Below are 17328 nucleotides of genomic sequence, written 5' to 3'. Positions count from 1 at the left end.
GGGAGAGGGGCTCTTTTCATTTAACATTTTGAATGGGACTTTGTGGGGATTTTTGGATGGGGGGTGCATTTTTGTTCATTTTTTAATGAGTGGGGTTGGGGGGGATGAGTAATATTTAACTCAACATTCCTGTTTTCGTTCTTCAATGAAAAAAATAATTGTTCAATAAAATAATTAAAACTTGTTCTGTTCTACTTACAAAAAAAAATCTGTTGAAATGTCATGTTTTTTTGTTTAATTTTGCATCGAATATTTCCAAAATTCCCCAGCTTAACTTCCCATGGAAACTTTCCGGAAATTTACCGGAAACTTTCCACCCCTTTGCAACCCTAAATAGTAGTGAGAGTCATACCAGCCTTGACACTTTTGAGTCACACCCTACGTGACGTTTACACATACTTTTAATTCAAAAATTATAAGCACAAATGATTGAATATACGTGGTCTTTACCTTTTTAAAATAATGTAGGCTCCCCTTCCAGACACAGGTTGTTCTCCGCCATGAGATAAAGAAAAAAGGCGCACTAAAACCGGAAGTGTAATTAACTCCAACTAGAGTGCATGCAATCAAGTCCTTTAAATAACACCGGCCTTAGAGCTTTGTCAGCACTGCAAGTGTTAAAAGAGCACCCAAATCAACACTTATCAACTCGAAATAATTGACACTGAAACATTAACACTATTTCACACTACATAATTTGCTGTGTATAGTGAAGGGGGAGGGGCTGGGCTTTATCTAAAGTCAAAGATGAATCTTGATTGGGCCAAATTTGACCTCGAGTCACCCAAAACAATTCTGCTGGGTCTTCCCGAACCGAACACCACATTTTTTAGAGACCTTCAGACTTGGCTAGAATTGTCAAAATCAGTTTTGTTTATATAGCTGTTGTGGAGGATATCATGAAGCCTTTTTCCGATCAAAAAAACTAGAGCGTAGTTATTATATAATTTTAACTTGAAACGGGTCAAGGGAGACCCGAACACAACATAAGGGTTAAGAAGTACAATACAAGACAAGCACAAGTTTCATCTGTGTGCCGTACTGCATTATACTTTTTGAATTTGCTGAGGGCCGATTCAAAATGGCCCCCGGGCCATAGTTTGGACACTCCTGGTTTAGATACTCGAGGGTTCATGAGGCGTTATTATCTTATAGCTACAGTGTAGATATGGCAATGAAAATCTTAACAATGCTACATAAATATGTATATATATATGGGTAACTCATACTTGCTGATATCCATTTAATCATATCTTAGATCTTGGTTCTCTCTTCGGACGTTGGAATATTATTAATACAGAATTGCTCATTTGCAAAAGTCACATTAGATTGAATTTTATGACTACTTAGCCAAGTATCTAAAATAATTATTTCTAAATCAAATGGCAGCTCTAGATTGTCATCCGATGCATTTCATGTTGTTAATATCATTTTCACCTCAGGAGTTTCCTTGTGCTAAATTATTTTTTTGATATTATGAGGAAAAGAGAAAGTCTAAAGGTTATATGGTTCAATGTAATGTATTTTTCTTTGTAAAAGATGTAAAATGTGTTTACCATGGGGGGCTGGAGGGGGGGTGGAGTATAATTGAAAATGGTGAAAGGAAAATATTAAATAAATGGTAATCATTACATTAATTATAAATACAAAAATCAAGATGATAATTAAAAGTAAGAATACATATTTATTTAATATATTTAAAATGTGAGTTTCACTTCCTTTATGTATTTATTTAAGTATTCATTTTATTTATTATTTGGGCATTTTCTATTTATTCCTGAATTTAATATATATATATATGTATTCATTTATTTATATATTTGTATCTGTGTCAATTTCTTTCCTCCATAACATTCCTGCAGCCCTGGTGAGATAAAGATGATTTAATAGAGGTCACTTCTGCAGGGTTTTATCAGGTTGTGTCAGGTTGTGTCTGCAGGTCAACAAAGCGCCTCTAGAGGGCGCTGAACCACCAGCAAATTTACCTTTGAAGGTTAAAGGGGAGCAGCAGAAGTTATTCAACGTGGCATGTAAAGTTGAGATATAATTTGATGGCTGTCGTATGTTTTCATGGTTCGTTGGTCTAGGGGTATGATTCTCGCTTAGGCTGCGAGAGGTCCCGGGTTCAAATCCCGGACGAGCCCTCCTTATTGCAAAAGTTGGACCTCAGATGGGATTGATACCAATTTATCATAAAATCATTTTAGTTTTACAGTTTCTTTTAACAAAACAGAATAGCACATTTTAGTCTACAATGCATTATAATATTATATTACATCGTTAAATGTATTATCAGCACTGGAGTTTCCCTGTGCAACCATTTTTTGTGATATATATATATATTTAGGTGATGAATGGAGAGAGTCTACTGGTAAAATGTAAGTCAATTATGTGCTCACGCATGGAGGGTTTGAAAATGACATAATATGTAAAACTAAAAAAATAAAATAAAATAAATGATTAATAAGGGAATAAAATAAAACAAGAATTTTTGATATTACATTACAGGTTACTTGTTAGACGCTTTTATCCAAAGGGACTTTCATACTTGATACTGTGGACAATCGCCTAAGGAGGAATTTGGGGTGAAGCACAGGAACACAACGACATACTGACTGTAGTGGGATTTGAACCTGTGACCCCCTGATCCAAACACCAACGCAGTAGTCCACTGCACCACACGCCTCCTTATATAAATACATTTGACAAAATGGCTAGAGGGTGGAAGGTAAATACAGAATAATACATTTTAGTCGACAACACATTATAATAATAAATTACATTTAAAGAATACAATGCAAGAATTGAACCGAGTATCAAAGATATTTATTTATGAATAAATCTCAGCTCCAGAATAACATCCGGTCTATCCAACGTGGTCATGACTATCAATTACAACTTTTTATCCTGTGGTAGGAGGATGCAGAGAGAGGAAGAACCTGTGTTTCAACCGATCAAAGAAACGAACATGGGTAAGAAGGGTTTACCATCAGGATATCAAACATTATGTATTATCTCTGTAAAACTAGATACATTAAAAACATGTCAGAATAACAATAATAACATTCAGTGCTATTGCAGCACTTTCTCTACAACAGCCTGTCAGACACTGAAAAACCTCATCATGTGCTTCTTGGTATTGATTTTCTGAATATCTTCATGGAAATGTTACTCACTGCAGTTTATTTAGACTATTTTTATGAATAAAAGTTACGCAATAACAGAGTGTAAGGTATGACCGGGAACATGAGTGAAAAATAGTCACGTGTGATTAATTCAGTCGGGCTGATTAAAGTAAAAAAGTCATCATTTAAAACTGTTCTTCGTGTTCTCCGTAGCCGTTTTTCTGAATGTTTCCAAAGATTTGAGGGACAGAAACTGAAGGAAACGAACCAAATGCAGGATTACGCGGCTGCATGCACTGCCTGATGGTTAACAATATTCCCTCATGGACCTGGAAGATAAACAGGGAAAATACTCTTGTTATATAACCAACAATCACTTTAAACAGAGACCTCTTAAAATATATAATATGTAACATTTCCTCATTAAAATGTCTAATAACGATTACACCTATAGTATTTATAAAACATTTTTGAGTTGTGAACATCCAATACCTGTTCTTTCACACCAGTGAAAAGCTAGCGTTAGGCTTTAAAGGAACTACATCACAGTCACATGATTTAACATCACAGCCAAAGAGGCATATACATGTTTTGCATGGAACATAGTCAAGTTAGCTACCTAGCTAGTTGCGAGCACGTTAGTTAGCATTACGTTACATTACTTAGCCTTGTCATTTGTATTATATACATCAAAGGCACAATGCACCCCCCAGAGACACACATGTATTGAGTGTGACATTTTGCATTGGTCATGTGAAATCATCTTTACATACTAGAAAACTGTAGGAGCGGCAACTTGTTTTGAAATTGAATTTTTAATATCCGATAATAAAGTTGATCTGTTTTCTTTATTCTTCTCTCTCCCCAGCTCCATCCATCACCATTCTTTGTTCCTGCAGGTCCTGCTTGCTAATCAATATTCATATTTTTTTACACAATTACAAATAAAGTCAATGTATTGTATGAAATTAAGTTGTGCTTCATTCTGAGTCAATAATAAATTCATTCTGCCTTCAACTGCAAAATGATTGTGGACTGCACCGACATCCATGTAGCTGCCCCCCCCCCCAGTAAGATGAACCAAGCAAAGTTGACACTCAACATACAGCTGTGCTCTTAAGTTTACATGAAGAATTTGTGAAATATTGGTAATAACAGGTTTAAATGATTATTAGTAATTAATTATATAATTGTCTCATTGTAGATGAGCAGACAGGGAGCCAGATGAGAAAAGCAGAATATGCAGCTGCCATTTTCCACATGGAAAAGAGAAAGGGCCAAGTGTATTTGAGTGGACAAAAGAGAAAGGCAGCTTAGCTGTTAATCAGTCCAGGGAACTGAAAACTACTAACTCCACTAACCCACTGAAAAACAGTCCGTAGAGATTTAAAGGCGTAGTTGTAGTTCAGTCCAACGTTTCATTTGGATTCATTTGACAACAGTCAACTATTTTCATAAAGAATATATATATATTTCAAATTCAAAGTCAACTTTATTGTCAATCTTACTCAGTTTGTGTTTATAGACAGAGAGATCAAAAAGACGTTTCCAACAATCCCAAATACGAAAAATAAAATTATACAATTTACAGATATGTATACAAATATATATATATATATATATATATATATATATATCCTATATACACCATCATGTATAATGATGGTGTATGATGTAAAAGGAAGTGTGGTAGATAACAAGTAAATATAGAGTTACATACAGATCCATGTTACAGCAAAAGATGGAATAACTAAGAAGCACGCAGTATAATAATAATTACATGCAACAATTAAATAACTACTCAGCCTCTCCACCACAATCCCAATCTGCTGTGTCCTGTTTTCCTCCCCTCTGCATAACACCCCATCACACATACAAAACACAACGCAGAGTCCGAGGGTGTTAAGAGTATGTTTATTTAAATGTCCTCCTCTCTACTGGCTAACACAGGGAGCATATGCTGGGTGTAGAATTATTCCAGGAGGAGGAGATTTCCATGCCATGCAGGGTCTTTGGGGATGGGGATGATGATCGCCTCCTTCGTGTTCCACAGTAGCAGAGACTCCGGTCTGTGATGTGCAGCTGTTATATAATATACAATACATTTTCGAAAAACATTTGATCAACAAAAAAAAAGGATTTGGTCAGGATCTAGAGTCAGTGTGTAGTTTATTAATTAATCAATGCTCTCTACATTAGGAATACACATACCAGTGTACCAGAGGCAGTCACACACAGCTGTGCCTAGATAACCAAACAAATTGACAAGATAACCAAAATCCTTGAATCTGCACACAGCAAATAAACTCAAATGACACAACGAGATGTAAAAAGGAGATCACACATACAGTATAGTCGATAAAAAACTGGCCGCTTCAATCTGAAGAGCAACTAAAACAAAACACGGGAGTGTATCTTGTTCTTGTGAACACTAATGTTATCCACAGCATACACAGAGACCACGAAGTTCTTAAGGAGAAAACTAGTTGCTAAAACAAAACACGTTAGTGTACCTTGTTAGCTAATGTTAGCTAGCTGACATTAACATTAAAGATTGCACTCATATTATTCACTGAAACCTTGTAAAGCCGGTCCCGCATGCTGGCTCTTACAGAACCCACTAACTCCCCATTTGTGTACAGCTCTCAACATGCCCAGACTTGTAGTGATTTTCACCTCGTTTTATACTTTTTCGCCTCATTCTGAAAGAAACAGGTGAAATTTGCTAACGTGACGGCCATCTTTTTGATGGTGACGCGTATTGTGCGAGACCAGAGACCTGTAGTTCACTGAGCGGTTTCACACAAAAAAATGTTTTAACTTTCAGTTTTACGACACATTTTTATTTTTTGACTTGCAAAATGTTCTTTTAATTTGACAAACATCATATGTGTAATTCGTGGCACAATTCAAACGGGATCGAAAGATGACTTTTCTCTCTCCATTGACTTCAATGTATAATTTTCTGCTTCCGGGGTCCCATGGGTCGGAAGTAGATGGGCGCGAAGTGCCGCCCATCTACTTCCGACCCATGGGACCTTATTTCGGAAAAATTATGTAATGAAGTCAATGGAGAGAAAACGTATCTTTCGATCCCGTTTGAATCGTGCCATGAATTACACATATGATGTTTGTCAATCTTAATCAATCATTTCCATGTAAAAAAAGTCACAGTTTGTCGTAAAACTGTCTAAATATAAGACTATGAAAAATACGCAACTAGAAAGACTACAAATCCCAGATAAGTTATGACAGGTAAGTGATGTCATAACTGATGTCATAATTGTTTTCCTCCACTAAATATAAGAGATAGCTAAGATAAGATAACTTTAACAAGATGCCTGTGTGCTTAGTACCAAGTTGTAATCATACCAGCAATGGGTCTTGCTCGTTCTTTCGCTTCCCGTCTGATGAAAGGACCAGGAGTGGCTGGATCAAGTTAGCTAGTTAGCTAGTAGCAAGCACGTTAGATAGCATTACAGCCTTGTCATTTTTATGAGCCTTAACATGAAGTAACCCAAAATGTTATACAGTAAGAGTAGTAGTTATATTTCGTGAACCCTTTGAAGAGTACTGTCCCACCGGTGTGGTCATCCTACAGTTTAAGCCCGGATGCCCCCGGTGGAGAAATGCTAACGCTACATTAGCATCGGCGATCCTTTCTACTTCATGCTATCTGCACAAATGGTTAACATTGAACATTAAAAAGATCAGGCAGTTCAAGGAGAATCAAAGGAAGGCAGGCAGGCAGGCAGCTTTATATTGACATTCTTCTGGACGTGTTTCATTGTGGTGATTGTTGGGTTCAGAATTCCAGAAAAGACAGACAACTTCTAAGTTTAACTATTTATTGTAAAGAGAGCAAAATATATATTTTACTTGGCCAAGGACTCATCACGTCTTTGGGAATCACAGGCAGCAAAGCTGTAATCTGTAACCACCAAATCCGTCAAGAGCCTCGAACCTCGTGCGTGCATACATTTTTATTACACAGGGCGTTGCCCGTACATTTCTGATTGGTCAAGACTAGCTGAAGAGATACCATGGTTTAGACTTGGTTCTCTTTGGTTGGTGCGCAGACTCAGATAGAGTCTCTTGGCAACACGATCCTCCAATCAGCATTCGGCCGGCCTGTGGAAGTCCCTTCCTACTCTGGCACCATCATACTAATTTGTTTTCTCTAACGTTTCTTCAGATATAGCGGGAAACCATAATGTTGCTTCCTAGCTTTGCGGGGGAGCGCGGCTAAGTGAAGGCCGGTGCGATGTGCTCATTGTGTTCTCTCAGTCTCTGCACTCGACCTTGCTACTTTCAATATTGCAAGCTAAACTTTCTTCAGACTATTCCCCTCGTTGGTATCTAACCCATCAGAACCTGGGATTAGTGATTGTGTCTATTTATTCTATAGTCATAGCAATCTCATGAGCACAATAAGCATATAATGTAATAATAAGAATCAGTCTTGTAATGTTATATAAAAATAGACTCCACAAAGGTAGGCCCCTGTGTAACCCTCTGCCTCAGGTACCAAAACATTTAATTTCTGCTGGCCTGATCCTCCTATATGGGAATGTGTACAAACAAGTGGATGTTATTTAATGCACAGAATATTCTAGGGGAGGCAGTTGATTTGAACAAGATTCACACTTGCAGTGTTAGGCTTTCTCATGGATTGCTAAAAACAAGAGGCTAGGTAAATATGCTAACCATCAAGGGCAGTGATGAGCTATTATAAGAGCAGCTATTGTAGGAGAAGATAGAGAGTATAAATAGGATTTAACTGCAGAAATACTAGACCACACTTGAATTTAATAAGGGAGATTTTATCTTACCAGCAGCTTTATGTGGCATCCAGGCCCCTTCCAATGGTACCATTTTCGAATATGATTCCATAAGTATATATGATATCTACGTGGGAAGAGCAAAACAAGTGTGCAGTTAGAACTATAACCCTCCACACATGTCACCTCTGTTGAAGCTGATTTGTGACCAGTAGTACTTCAGTGGATTGGGAAACTACAGTAATACATAAAAAATGCCCCCAAATTGGGATCAATAAAGTGCTTCTTATATTATCTAGCATTTTCGGGGATATTGAGAGTCCTCCTGCCAAGTCCAGCCTGGAGAAGGACCATTTTATCCGATGACTTTGGTGTTCTTTCTGTGCACTTATTGAGCAGAAAGAACTGGATTGGGGTTGACCTAAGAGCCCTTCTTTTGGGAGATGGGGTATAGCTTTTAAATCATCCCTGTTTTTAGATGAGAATAAAACCGAAACTGTCCAGTATCATAGATCCATCTCACTCCAGGGTGATAGCAGGACACCTCATGTAGTCACTCAGAAAAAATCAGGACATTCTGATGTACAGTTTCAAAATAAAAGACCTTTGGGGACAGGGATGATAGCTCATATATGAGACTTCAAAGGTCTTTTATTTTGAAACTCTACATCAGAATGTCCTGATTTTTTCTGAGTGACTAGATGGGATGTCCTGCTATCACCCTGAAGTGAAATGAGTCTTTGATACTGGACAGTTTTTGTTTTATTCTCATCTAAACACAGAGGGATGATTTTTTTTTACTCTACCGTAATGCATCGGATATTCGCGCACCGCAATATCACGTGAGGGCTGGCTTGACTAGGTTTTCCCGAGTGGAGGCTGGCTTGACCGCAGTTAGTTTAGCATACTCAGCCCGACTCAGCCTGGTTGTTCCTGCCCCTAGAACCACGATTTTATGGGGCCATTACATCACCAGAAGTCCCAATTTAAGGGGTCATTTCTCCCCAAAAAAAATGTTTTTACTCACTATATCAACAGCCCCACCAAAAATATTTTCCACCAGCAGCCACTGAGTAGGTGGCAATATATGCTCCAAGTGGAAGCGATTTGCCATTAAAGAGAAGAAGAAGAAGAAAAAGAAGAAGAAGAAGAAGAAGAAGAAGAAGAAGAAGAAGAAGAAGAAGAAGAAGAAGAAGAAGAGCAGGCGAACAGGCCAGCATTTCACAAGCAGAAGAGCAGGAATTGCTGAGAGCGCAGGAGACCAAGGAGATGCTACACATGTTCAAGGCATGTTTCTCACCTGCAGGATTAAATATTGCTCTCGCGCGAGTGACGTTTTAGTGCTCGCGAAAATAATGGCCGCGGCTGCTTGACTTGTGCTCGCGTGGATCTCATATGCCCTCACGATTCATGACAGAGATTTCCCGCCATTCGAAAATGCCATTGCGGCCATTTCAGTGTCAAACTGCCATCACCACCTCGGACTATAAGAGCTAGCTTAGCATGCTAGCTGGAAACACTAGTCAGATTGAGAGTTTGATAGAGAGAAACGGTGTGTTTAACGGAGCTTGCAGGAAAAGGTGATCTAGTAAACATGAGTAAAGTCCAAATGCTGCTCTCGTTGAAGAAGCAGCGACTCACTGCTGCTACTGAAGAGATATTTGCTTTGTTTGAAAAAACGATAGCCGAGTACGAGGAGGAGCTGTCTCTTTCCAAAGAGGAGAACAAGAGACTCCAGAAACTTCTGGACGCTGTTTTACAGCCTCAGCTTCGGATACACAGAGCAGGTCTGTTCCCTTTACCCTTAATTAACACTTAGCAGAATCCTATGGGTGACGTCACGGACCCTATGTCCATTTATATATACAGTCTATGCTCTTAAAGTCTCTTTTCCCTGTCTTTTTTATATATCTGTTGTAATTTATTGTCTTTTATTGTGATTGTAGTAATGGGTTTTTATGTGATTGTAGTATTTATTACATGTACAGCACTTTGGCCCGACCAAAAATCACTTTTAAATGTGCTTTGTAAATAAACTTTGATTTGATTGGATTTACAAGTTAAAGTACTGCATTAATATGTTATTTAAGTAAAAGTATGTAAGTATTATTAGACACATGTACTTTATTATGATAATTAAAATGTATTACGGAAGAGCAAACCTATCAAAATAAATATATTTATAAAAATACATACATTGAATAATATGCCATTTAATTTACTGATTTAAATATTACCCATACATGTAGGCACTAGTTGGATAAATGTGACATAATTTGATAATTTAGTTTTAATGTGCTTCTTTATTCACCTTTTCTTTTTAAATGTGAAAAAGCAAATACAAATAAATACTTTGAATTAATTCAAATTGCGCGAGGATGATTCATAAAGAAATCAAAGAATACAAATTTTCAATAATAAATTAAACACAGATAAAATGTTACTTGTTAAACAATAGGGGAACTAGTACAAAGGTAATTAAGTCATTAAAACGTTAATATAAATTAATGTAAAATCTCATCAATCAATTATTGCCAACATGTATTTATAATATATTATATATATATATATATATATATATATATATATACACACAGAATATATATTTTGAGAGTGATATACTTAAGCAATAGCTCACGACAGGCCGTGGTATGCTCATTATATCACAGCTAAGGGGCGTGGTTCGGCCCGACGCGAAGCATTCAAAGATGAATCTTGATTGGGTCAAATTTGACCTCGAGTCGCCAAAAACAATTCTGCTCGGTCTTCTCGAACCGAACACGAAATTTTTTAGAGACCTTCAGACTTGGCTAGAATTGTAAAAATCAGTTTTGTTTATATAGCTGTTGTGGAGGATATCATGAAGCCTTGTTCCGATAAAAAAAACTAGAGCGTAGTTATTATATAATTTTAACTTGAAACGGGTCACGGGAGATCCGAACACAACATAAGGGTTAAGAAGTACAATACAAGACAAGCACAAGTTTCATCTGTGTGCCGTACTGCATTATACTTTTTGAATTTGCTGAGGGCCGATTCAAAATGGCCCCCGGGCCATAGTTTGGACACTCCTGGTTTAGATACTCGAGGGTTCATGAGGCGTTATTGTCTTATAGCTACAGTGTAGATATGGCAATGAAAATCTCAACAATGCTACATAAATATGTATATATATATATGGGTAACTCATACTTACTGATATCCATTTAATCATATCTTACATCTTGGTTCTCTCTTCAGACGTTGGAATATTATTAATACAGAATTGCTCATTTGCAAAAGTCACATTAGATGGAATTTTATGACTACTGAGCCAAGTATCTAAAATAATTATTTCTAAATCAAATGGCAGCTCTAGATTGTCAGCCGATGCATTTCATGTTGTTAATATCATTTTCACCTCAGGAGTTTCCTTGTGCTAAATTATTTTTTTGATATTATGAGGAAAAGAGAAAGTCTAAAGGTTATATGGTTCAATGTAATGTATTTTTCTTTGTAAAAGATGTAAAATGTGTTTACCATGGGGGGCTGGAGGGGGGGGGGAGTATAATTGAAAATGGTGAAAGGAAAATATTAAATAAATGGTAATCATTACATTAATTATAAATACAAAAATCAAGATGATAATTAAAAGTAAGAATACATATTTATTTAATATATTTAAAATTTGAGTTTCACTTCCTTTATGTATTTATTTAAGTATTCATTTTATTTATTGTTTGGGCATTTTCTATTTATTCCTGAATTTAATATATATATATATATATATATATATATGTATTCATTTATTTATATATTTGTATCTGTGTCAATTTCTTTCCTCCATAACATTCCTGCAGCCCTGGTGAGATAAAGATGATTTAATAGAGGTCACTTCTGCAGGGTTTTATCAGGTTGTGTCAGGTTGTGTAAGGTTGTGTCTGCAGGTCAACAAAGCGCCTCTAGAGGGCGCTGAACCACCAGGAAATCTACCTTTGAAGGTTAAAGGGGAGCAGCAGAAGTCATGCAACGTGGCATGTAAAGTTGAGAGATAATTTGATGGCTGTCGTATGTTTTCATGGTTCGTTGGTCTAGGGGTATGATTCTCGCTTAGGGTGCGAGAGGTCCCGGGTTCAAATCCCGGACGAGCCCTCCTTATTGCAAAAGTTGGACCTCAGATGGGATTGATACCAATTTATCATAAAATCATTTTAGTTTTACAGTTTCTTTTAACAAAACAGAATAGCACATTTTAGTCTACAATGCATTATAATATTATATTACATCGTTAAATGTATTATCAGCACTGGAGTTTCCCTGTGCAACCATTTTTTGTGATATATATATATATTTAGGTGATGAATGGAGAGAGTCTACTGGTAAAATGTAAGTCAATTATGTGCTCACGCATGGAGGGTTTGAAAATGACATAATATGTAAAAATTAAAAAATAAAATAAAATAAATGATTAATACAGATAAGGGAATAAAATAAAACAAGAATTTTTGATATTACATTACAGGTTACTTGTTAGACGCTTTTATCCAAAGGGACTTTCATACTTGATACTATGGACAATCCCCTAAGGAGCAATTTGGGGTGAAGTGTCTTGCACAGGAACATAACGACATACTGACTGTAGTGGGGTTTGAACCTGTGACCCCTTGATCTAAACACCAACGCAGTAGTCCACTGCACCACACACCTCCTTATATAAACACATTTGACAAAATGGCCAGAGGGTGGAAGGTAAATACAGAATAATACATTTTAGTCGACAACACATTATAATAATAAATTACATTTAAAGAATACAAGGCAAGAATTGAACCGAGTATCAAAGATATTTATTTATGAATAAATCTCAGCTCCAGAATAACATCCAGTCTATCCAACGTGGTCATGACTATCAATTACAACTTTTTATCCTGTGGTAGGAGGATGCAGAGAGAGGAAGAAGCTGTGTTTCAACCGATCAAAGAAACGAACATGGGTAAGAAGGGTTTACCATCAGGATATCAAACATTATGTATTATCTCTGCCCAGGTGTTGGGTATTTTTGGTTGTCAGTCCCCTCAGTGAAAGCTTCATGTTGTCTCCGTCCATATAGTCAGGTGTCAGCAAACACAATCAGCAAAATGTGCACTACGAAAAACAACCAAAAATTCATGTAAAACTAGATACATTAAAAACATGTCAGAATAACAATAATAACATTCAGTGCTATTGAAGCACTTTCTCTACAACAGCCTGTCAGACACTGAAAAACCTCATCATGTGCTTCTTGGTATTGATTTTCTGAATATCTTCATGGAAATGTTACTCACTGCAGTTTATTTAGACTATTTTTATGAATAAAAGTTAAGCAATAACAGAGTGTAAGGTATGACCGGGAACATGAGTGAAAAATAGTCACGTGTGATTAATTCAGTCGGGGTGATTAAAGCAAAAAAGTCATCATTTAAAACTGTTCTTCGTGTTCTCCGTAGCCGTTTTTCTGACTGTTTCCAAAGATTTGAGGGACAGAAACTGAAGGAAACGAACCAAATGCAGGATTACGCGAATGCATGCACTGCCTGATGGTTAAAAATATTCCCTCATGGACCTGGAAGATAAACAGGGAATATACTCTTGTTATATAACCAACAATCACTTTAAACAGAGATCTCTTAAAAAAATGGAGACGTGCAGCTGCATTTTGAACCCGTTGGAGTCTGTTGAGGGATGTAGTGCTGATGCCGTAAAGAAGTGAGTTGCAGTAGTCAAGGCGGGAGGAAATGAAGGCATGGATTAGTCGTTCGGCTGCGGAGCGGGTGAGAGAGGGTAGGATTTTTGCAATATTGCGGAGGTGGAAAAATGAGGTTTTGACTGTTTGGCGGATGTGAGGTTCGAGGGAGAGGGTGGGGTCAAAGATTACGCCAAGCTTGCGTGCCTGATTGGAGGGGGAAACAATGGTGCCATCGATGGTGAGTGTTATGTTAGTGAACTTGCTGAGGGTGGATTTGGAGCCAATTAGGAGGAGTTCTGTTTTGTTGCTGTTCAGTTTGAGGAGGTTATGTTGCATCCAAGCTTTAATAACTGTCAGACAGGAATCGATGTAGGTAAGGGGTGGGTTATGGAGGGGTTTGGTGCTGAGGTAGATCTGAGTGTCATCAGCATAGCAGTGGAAGTCCAGGTTGAAGTGGCGGAGTGTCTGACCGAGGGGCAGGATGTAAATGATGAAGAGGAGGGGGCTAAGTACTGATCCTTGAGGAACGCCTTGGGTGACTGAAGCTGTGGCAGAGGAGTGGTTGAGGAGGGAGATGAAGTGGGATCGTTCAGTGAGGTAGGACTGGAGCCATCTGAGTGCAATACCTTCAATACCAATGTCCCTGAGTCGGGTGAGCAGGATGTTGTGGCTCACGGTATCGAAGGCTGCACTCAGGTCGAGGAGGATGAGAATATTGAGGGAACCAGTGTCAGCAGAGGTGAGGAGGTCATTGAGGACTTTGACGAGTGCAGTTTCTTTACTGTGGTGAGGACGAAATCCAGACTGAAGGGGTTCATAAAGCTGGTTGGTTTGGAGATGGCAGTGAATTTGTTTGGCTACAATGCGTTCAAGAGTTTTTGAGAGGAATGATAGGTTGGAGATGGGGCGGTAATTAGTGAGGGAGGAGGGATCAAGACCAGGTTTTTTGAGGATTGGAGTAACGGCAGCAGTTTTGAAGGCAGAGAGGACGGTTCCATGGGACAGCGAGGAGTTGAAAAGGTTAGCAAGATAGGGGCAGAGGACAGGGAGGCAGGACTTCAGGAGAGGAGTGGGTAGAGGGTCAAGGGAGCAGGTTGTGGGATTTGAGGAACCGATCAGATGGAGTATTTCAAGTGGGGTAAACGTTACGTAAACGTTACGTAACGTTAGATAGCATTACAGCCTTAGCCTTGTCATTTTTATTAGCCTCAACATGAAGTAACATGAAGTAACCCAAAATATTTTCTACTTCATGCTATCTGCACAAATGGTTAACATTGAACATTAAAAAGATCAGGCAGTTCAGGGAGAATCAAAGGAAGGCAGGCAGGCAGGCAGCTTTGCATGACATTCTTCTGGACGTGTGTCATTGTGGTGATAGTGAGGGTAGTCAATCCCTTTTTTGGCTTCATTACAGTAGTGACGGCCATCTTGGTGATGTGTGTTCTTCTTCTTCTTCTTCTTCTTCTTCTTCTCCTTCTTCTTTAGTGTTTATTGGCAGTTGGCAAACCAACTTGTAGGTGCATTACCGCCACCAACTGGACTGGAGTGTGGACAAGAGACTGCAGAAAACAATCACAAAACAAACAAAACAAAACAAAGAACCAAAACTCTAGATTATTTTAAATTTATCAATTTCTCTTAGAAATGTAATAATCTCACAATACATATTGCCAGATGCCATATTTTCCCTAACAGCCCTGATAGCGACACGTCATGGAATTTTGCTTTCTTCAGTGTCCGGAAAAGCACATTTCTCTGAGTACTATATTTCCTGCAAAGCAGTAAAACATGCTCAACAGTTTCTGGCTGGCTACAGTGTATACACTTTCCGGTTGGATGCTTTCCTATTATACTTAATGTATGATTGAGACCTGTATGACCTATTCTCATCTGAGAAATGACATTTTCCTCCCTTCTTTTAAACCCCACCTTCCTTCCATCCCCCACATACCTTTGAATTTTATAAAGATGTCTTCCTGTATCACTAAGGTCCCAATGATCTTGCCATGTTGTTTGTGCATATTTCTGTATGAATGTTTTAACCTCTGCTTTGCTGAGTGGAACTTCTATGTCTATGTTCATACTTCTGAGTGTTTGTTTGGCCAGAATATCCACCTGTTCATTACCTCCACACCAACATGAGCAGGAACCCAGATGAAATGAGTTGCTATGCCTTTGATTTGCATTGTATATAACATTTGAAATATTTCATTTATTATGTCCATTCTAGATGAAGATCTACCTGATCGTATACTTGATAATGCTGAAAAGCTGTCAGATGCAATTACACTACGTATTTCTTTCTCCTCTATCCATTCCAATGACAGTACCAATGCCAACAACTCTGTGGTGTATACTGACACATGGTCTGTTACCCTTTTCTTTATATGTGTATTACTCACTGGGATATATGATGCTGCCCCTGCACGCCCTGTCTCTGGATCTTTGGAACCATCTGTAAATATGATTGTTGAGTCTGAGTTAGGGGTGGGCGATATTGAAAAATATAATATCACAATATTTTTCAAGCAGTATCACGATAGACGATATTTATCATGATATTTTTGCATGTCAGTTTCTCAGTATAAAAAATCACTTTCTGTTTTAGGTAGCACTAGCAGTGATGTAACATGTAAACATAACTAAGTTAAACATAAAACATCAATGAGGAAAAGTCATTTCCAAACAATTAAAATGTAAACTTTAGACTTGAAGTGCAATCAAAGACTTTAACATAACTGAACATCTGTTTCAAAAGGGAAAAACAATATTAATACCTTATTGATAAAATAAAATATAAGCCAACCGAATCAACCAAGACAATAAATGAAGTGCAATACTGTCTGAATCCTGACTAGACAGCTTGGTTTTTACTAACCGTTATCAGTATTTAGTTACTTCGGCATCATTTTGAAACGTGTATTACAATTAAATCACGGTAAAATAGGTTAATTTGGTCGTAGTTGGTTTCCACCACAGTATTTACATGGATATAAGCCCCGCCCCCTCTCCAGCGTGTCCTGTTTGAATGACAGGAGTAAACACAGCTGACAGCCGCGGTGAAACTCCAGCGGTGGGTGAGAAGATGGCCGTATCATAGACTGTATATATAAAGGGCCGTATCTACCATTGAGGTCCCCGAGGTACGGACCTCGGTAATATTTTTCGAGCTGTGTATAACAAAACTTGTGAAATAATTGCACTAAACGGGGTTATTTGTAGTACTTCCATTTACTGCAGATGGGGGCGCTGTATAACTACGTAGCCTCGATTAAAGCAAACAGAAAAAGACCACATTCATCAACAAACCACCGTAGCACAGACTTGTATCGGAGCAGCGAAGGAGTGATGAAGTATCTAGAGATCTGAGTCCAGCGGGCTGCTTGTGTTTCTGTTCATCAGGACATCATATGACCAGCTGATCCTGTCTGAACGCTCTACGTTAGTCAGTGGACGTCCGACAACATGCACACTAACTTATATTGCAGCTAGGCTATACTTTGGTTTAAATTGCGTGAATAAACTAGCTAGAGAACTAAAGTGAATTACATTCATCCAATGTCAGAAGGATTACCTTTTAACAAACGTTGTAATGCTTTTCTTTCATTTCAATTTGAGTAAAACAATGGAGATATAACATTGTATTTTTTTCTTTTTACACTGACTCAGATAGAATGAAAAGACTACGTCAGTCGAAGTTCAGCTTTGGTAA

General features: G+C 37.9%; 2 protein-coding genes and 1 long non-coding RNA gene across 4 annotated transcripts in view; 2 read left to right on the top strand and 1 right to left on the bottom strand.

Moving 5' to 3' along the window:
- The first annotated feature begins 1772 nt into the window (after nt 1–1772).
- Nucleotides 1773–17328, top strand: part of LOC307012801 (uncharacterized protein) — a 31669-nt gene continuing 16113 nt past the window's right edge. Inside the window, exons 1-2 of one of the 2 annotated variants that reach the window (XR_013800737.1) lie at nt 1773–2972; nt 3994–4092. Coding sequence is in view for 1 of the 2 variants with exons in the window: in XM_079639979.1 (XP_079496105.1) it covers nt 2882–2972 (91 nt within the window). In the remaining variant the exon portion in view is untranslated. Of the gene's footprint in view, nt 2973–3993; nt 4093–17328 lie in introns of those variants that run through there. The other variant, XM_079639979.1, reaches the window with a different exon arrangement.
- On the bottom strand, nt 6957–9342 carry LOC307012882. Its single transcript, XR_013800757.1, has 2 exons — nt 9207–9342; nt 6957–8033 (listed from the first exon to the last, which is right to left on the bottom strand). It is a non-coding gene; the product is annotated as an uncharacterized lncRNA (long non-coding RNA).
- The window catches only part of LOC307012829 (uncharacterized protein), a 54901-nt gene continuing 46531 nt past the window's right edge, over nt 8959–17328 (top strand). The window contains exon 1 of the mRNA XM_079640024.1: nt 8959–9693. Coding sequence (XP_079496150.1) covers nt 9501–9693 — 193 coding nt within the window. The 5' untranslated portion in view covers nt 8959–9500. The remainder of the gene's footprint in view (nt 9694–17328) is intronic.

The sequence above is a fragment of the Notothenia rossii genome (genome assembly GCF_949606895.1).
Source record: "Notothenia rossii genome assembly, chromosome: 7".
Taxonomy (NCBI): Eukaryota; Metazoa; Chordata; class Actinopteri; order Perciformes; family Nototheniidae; genus Notothenia; species Notothenia rossii.
Note: the sequence above shows the minus strand (reverse complement) of the source record. Positions and strands in the feature narration are given on the sequence as shown.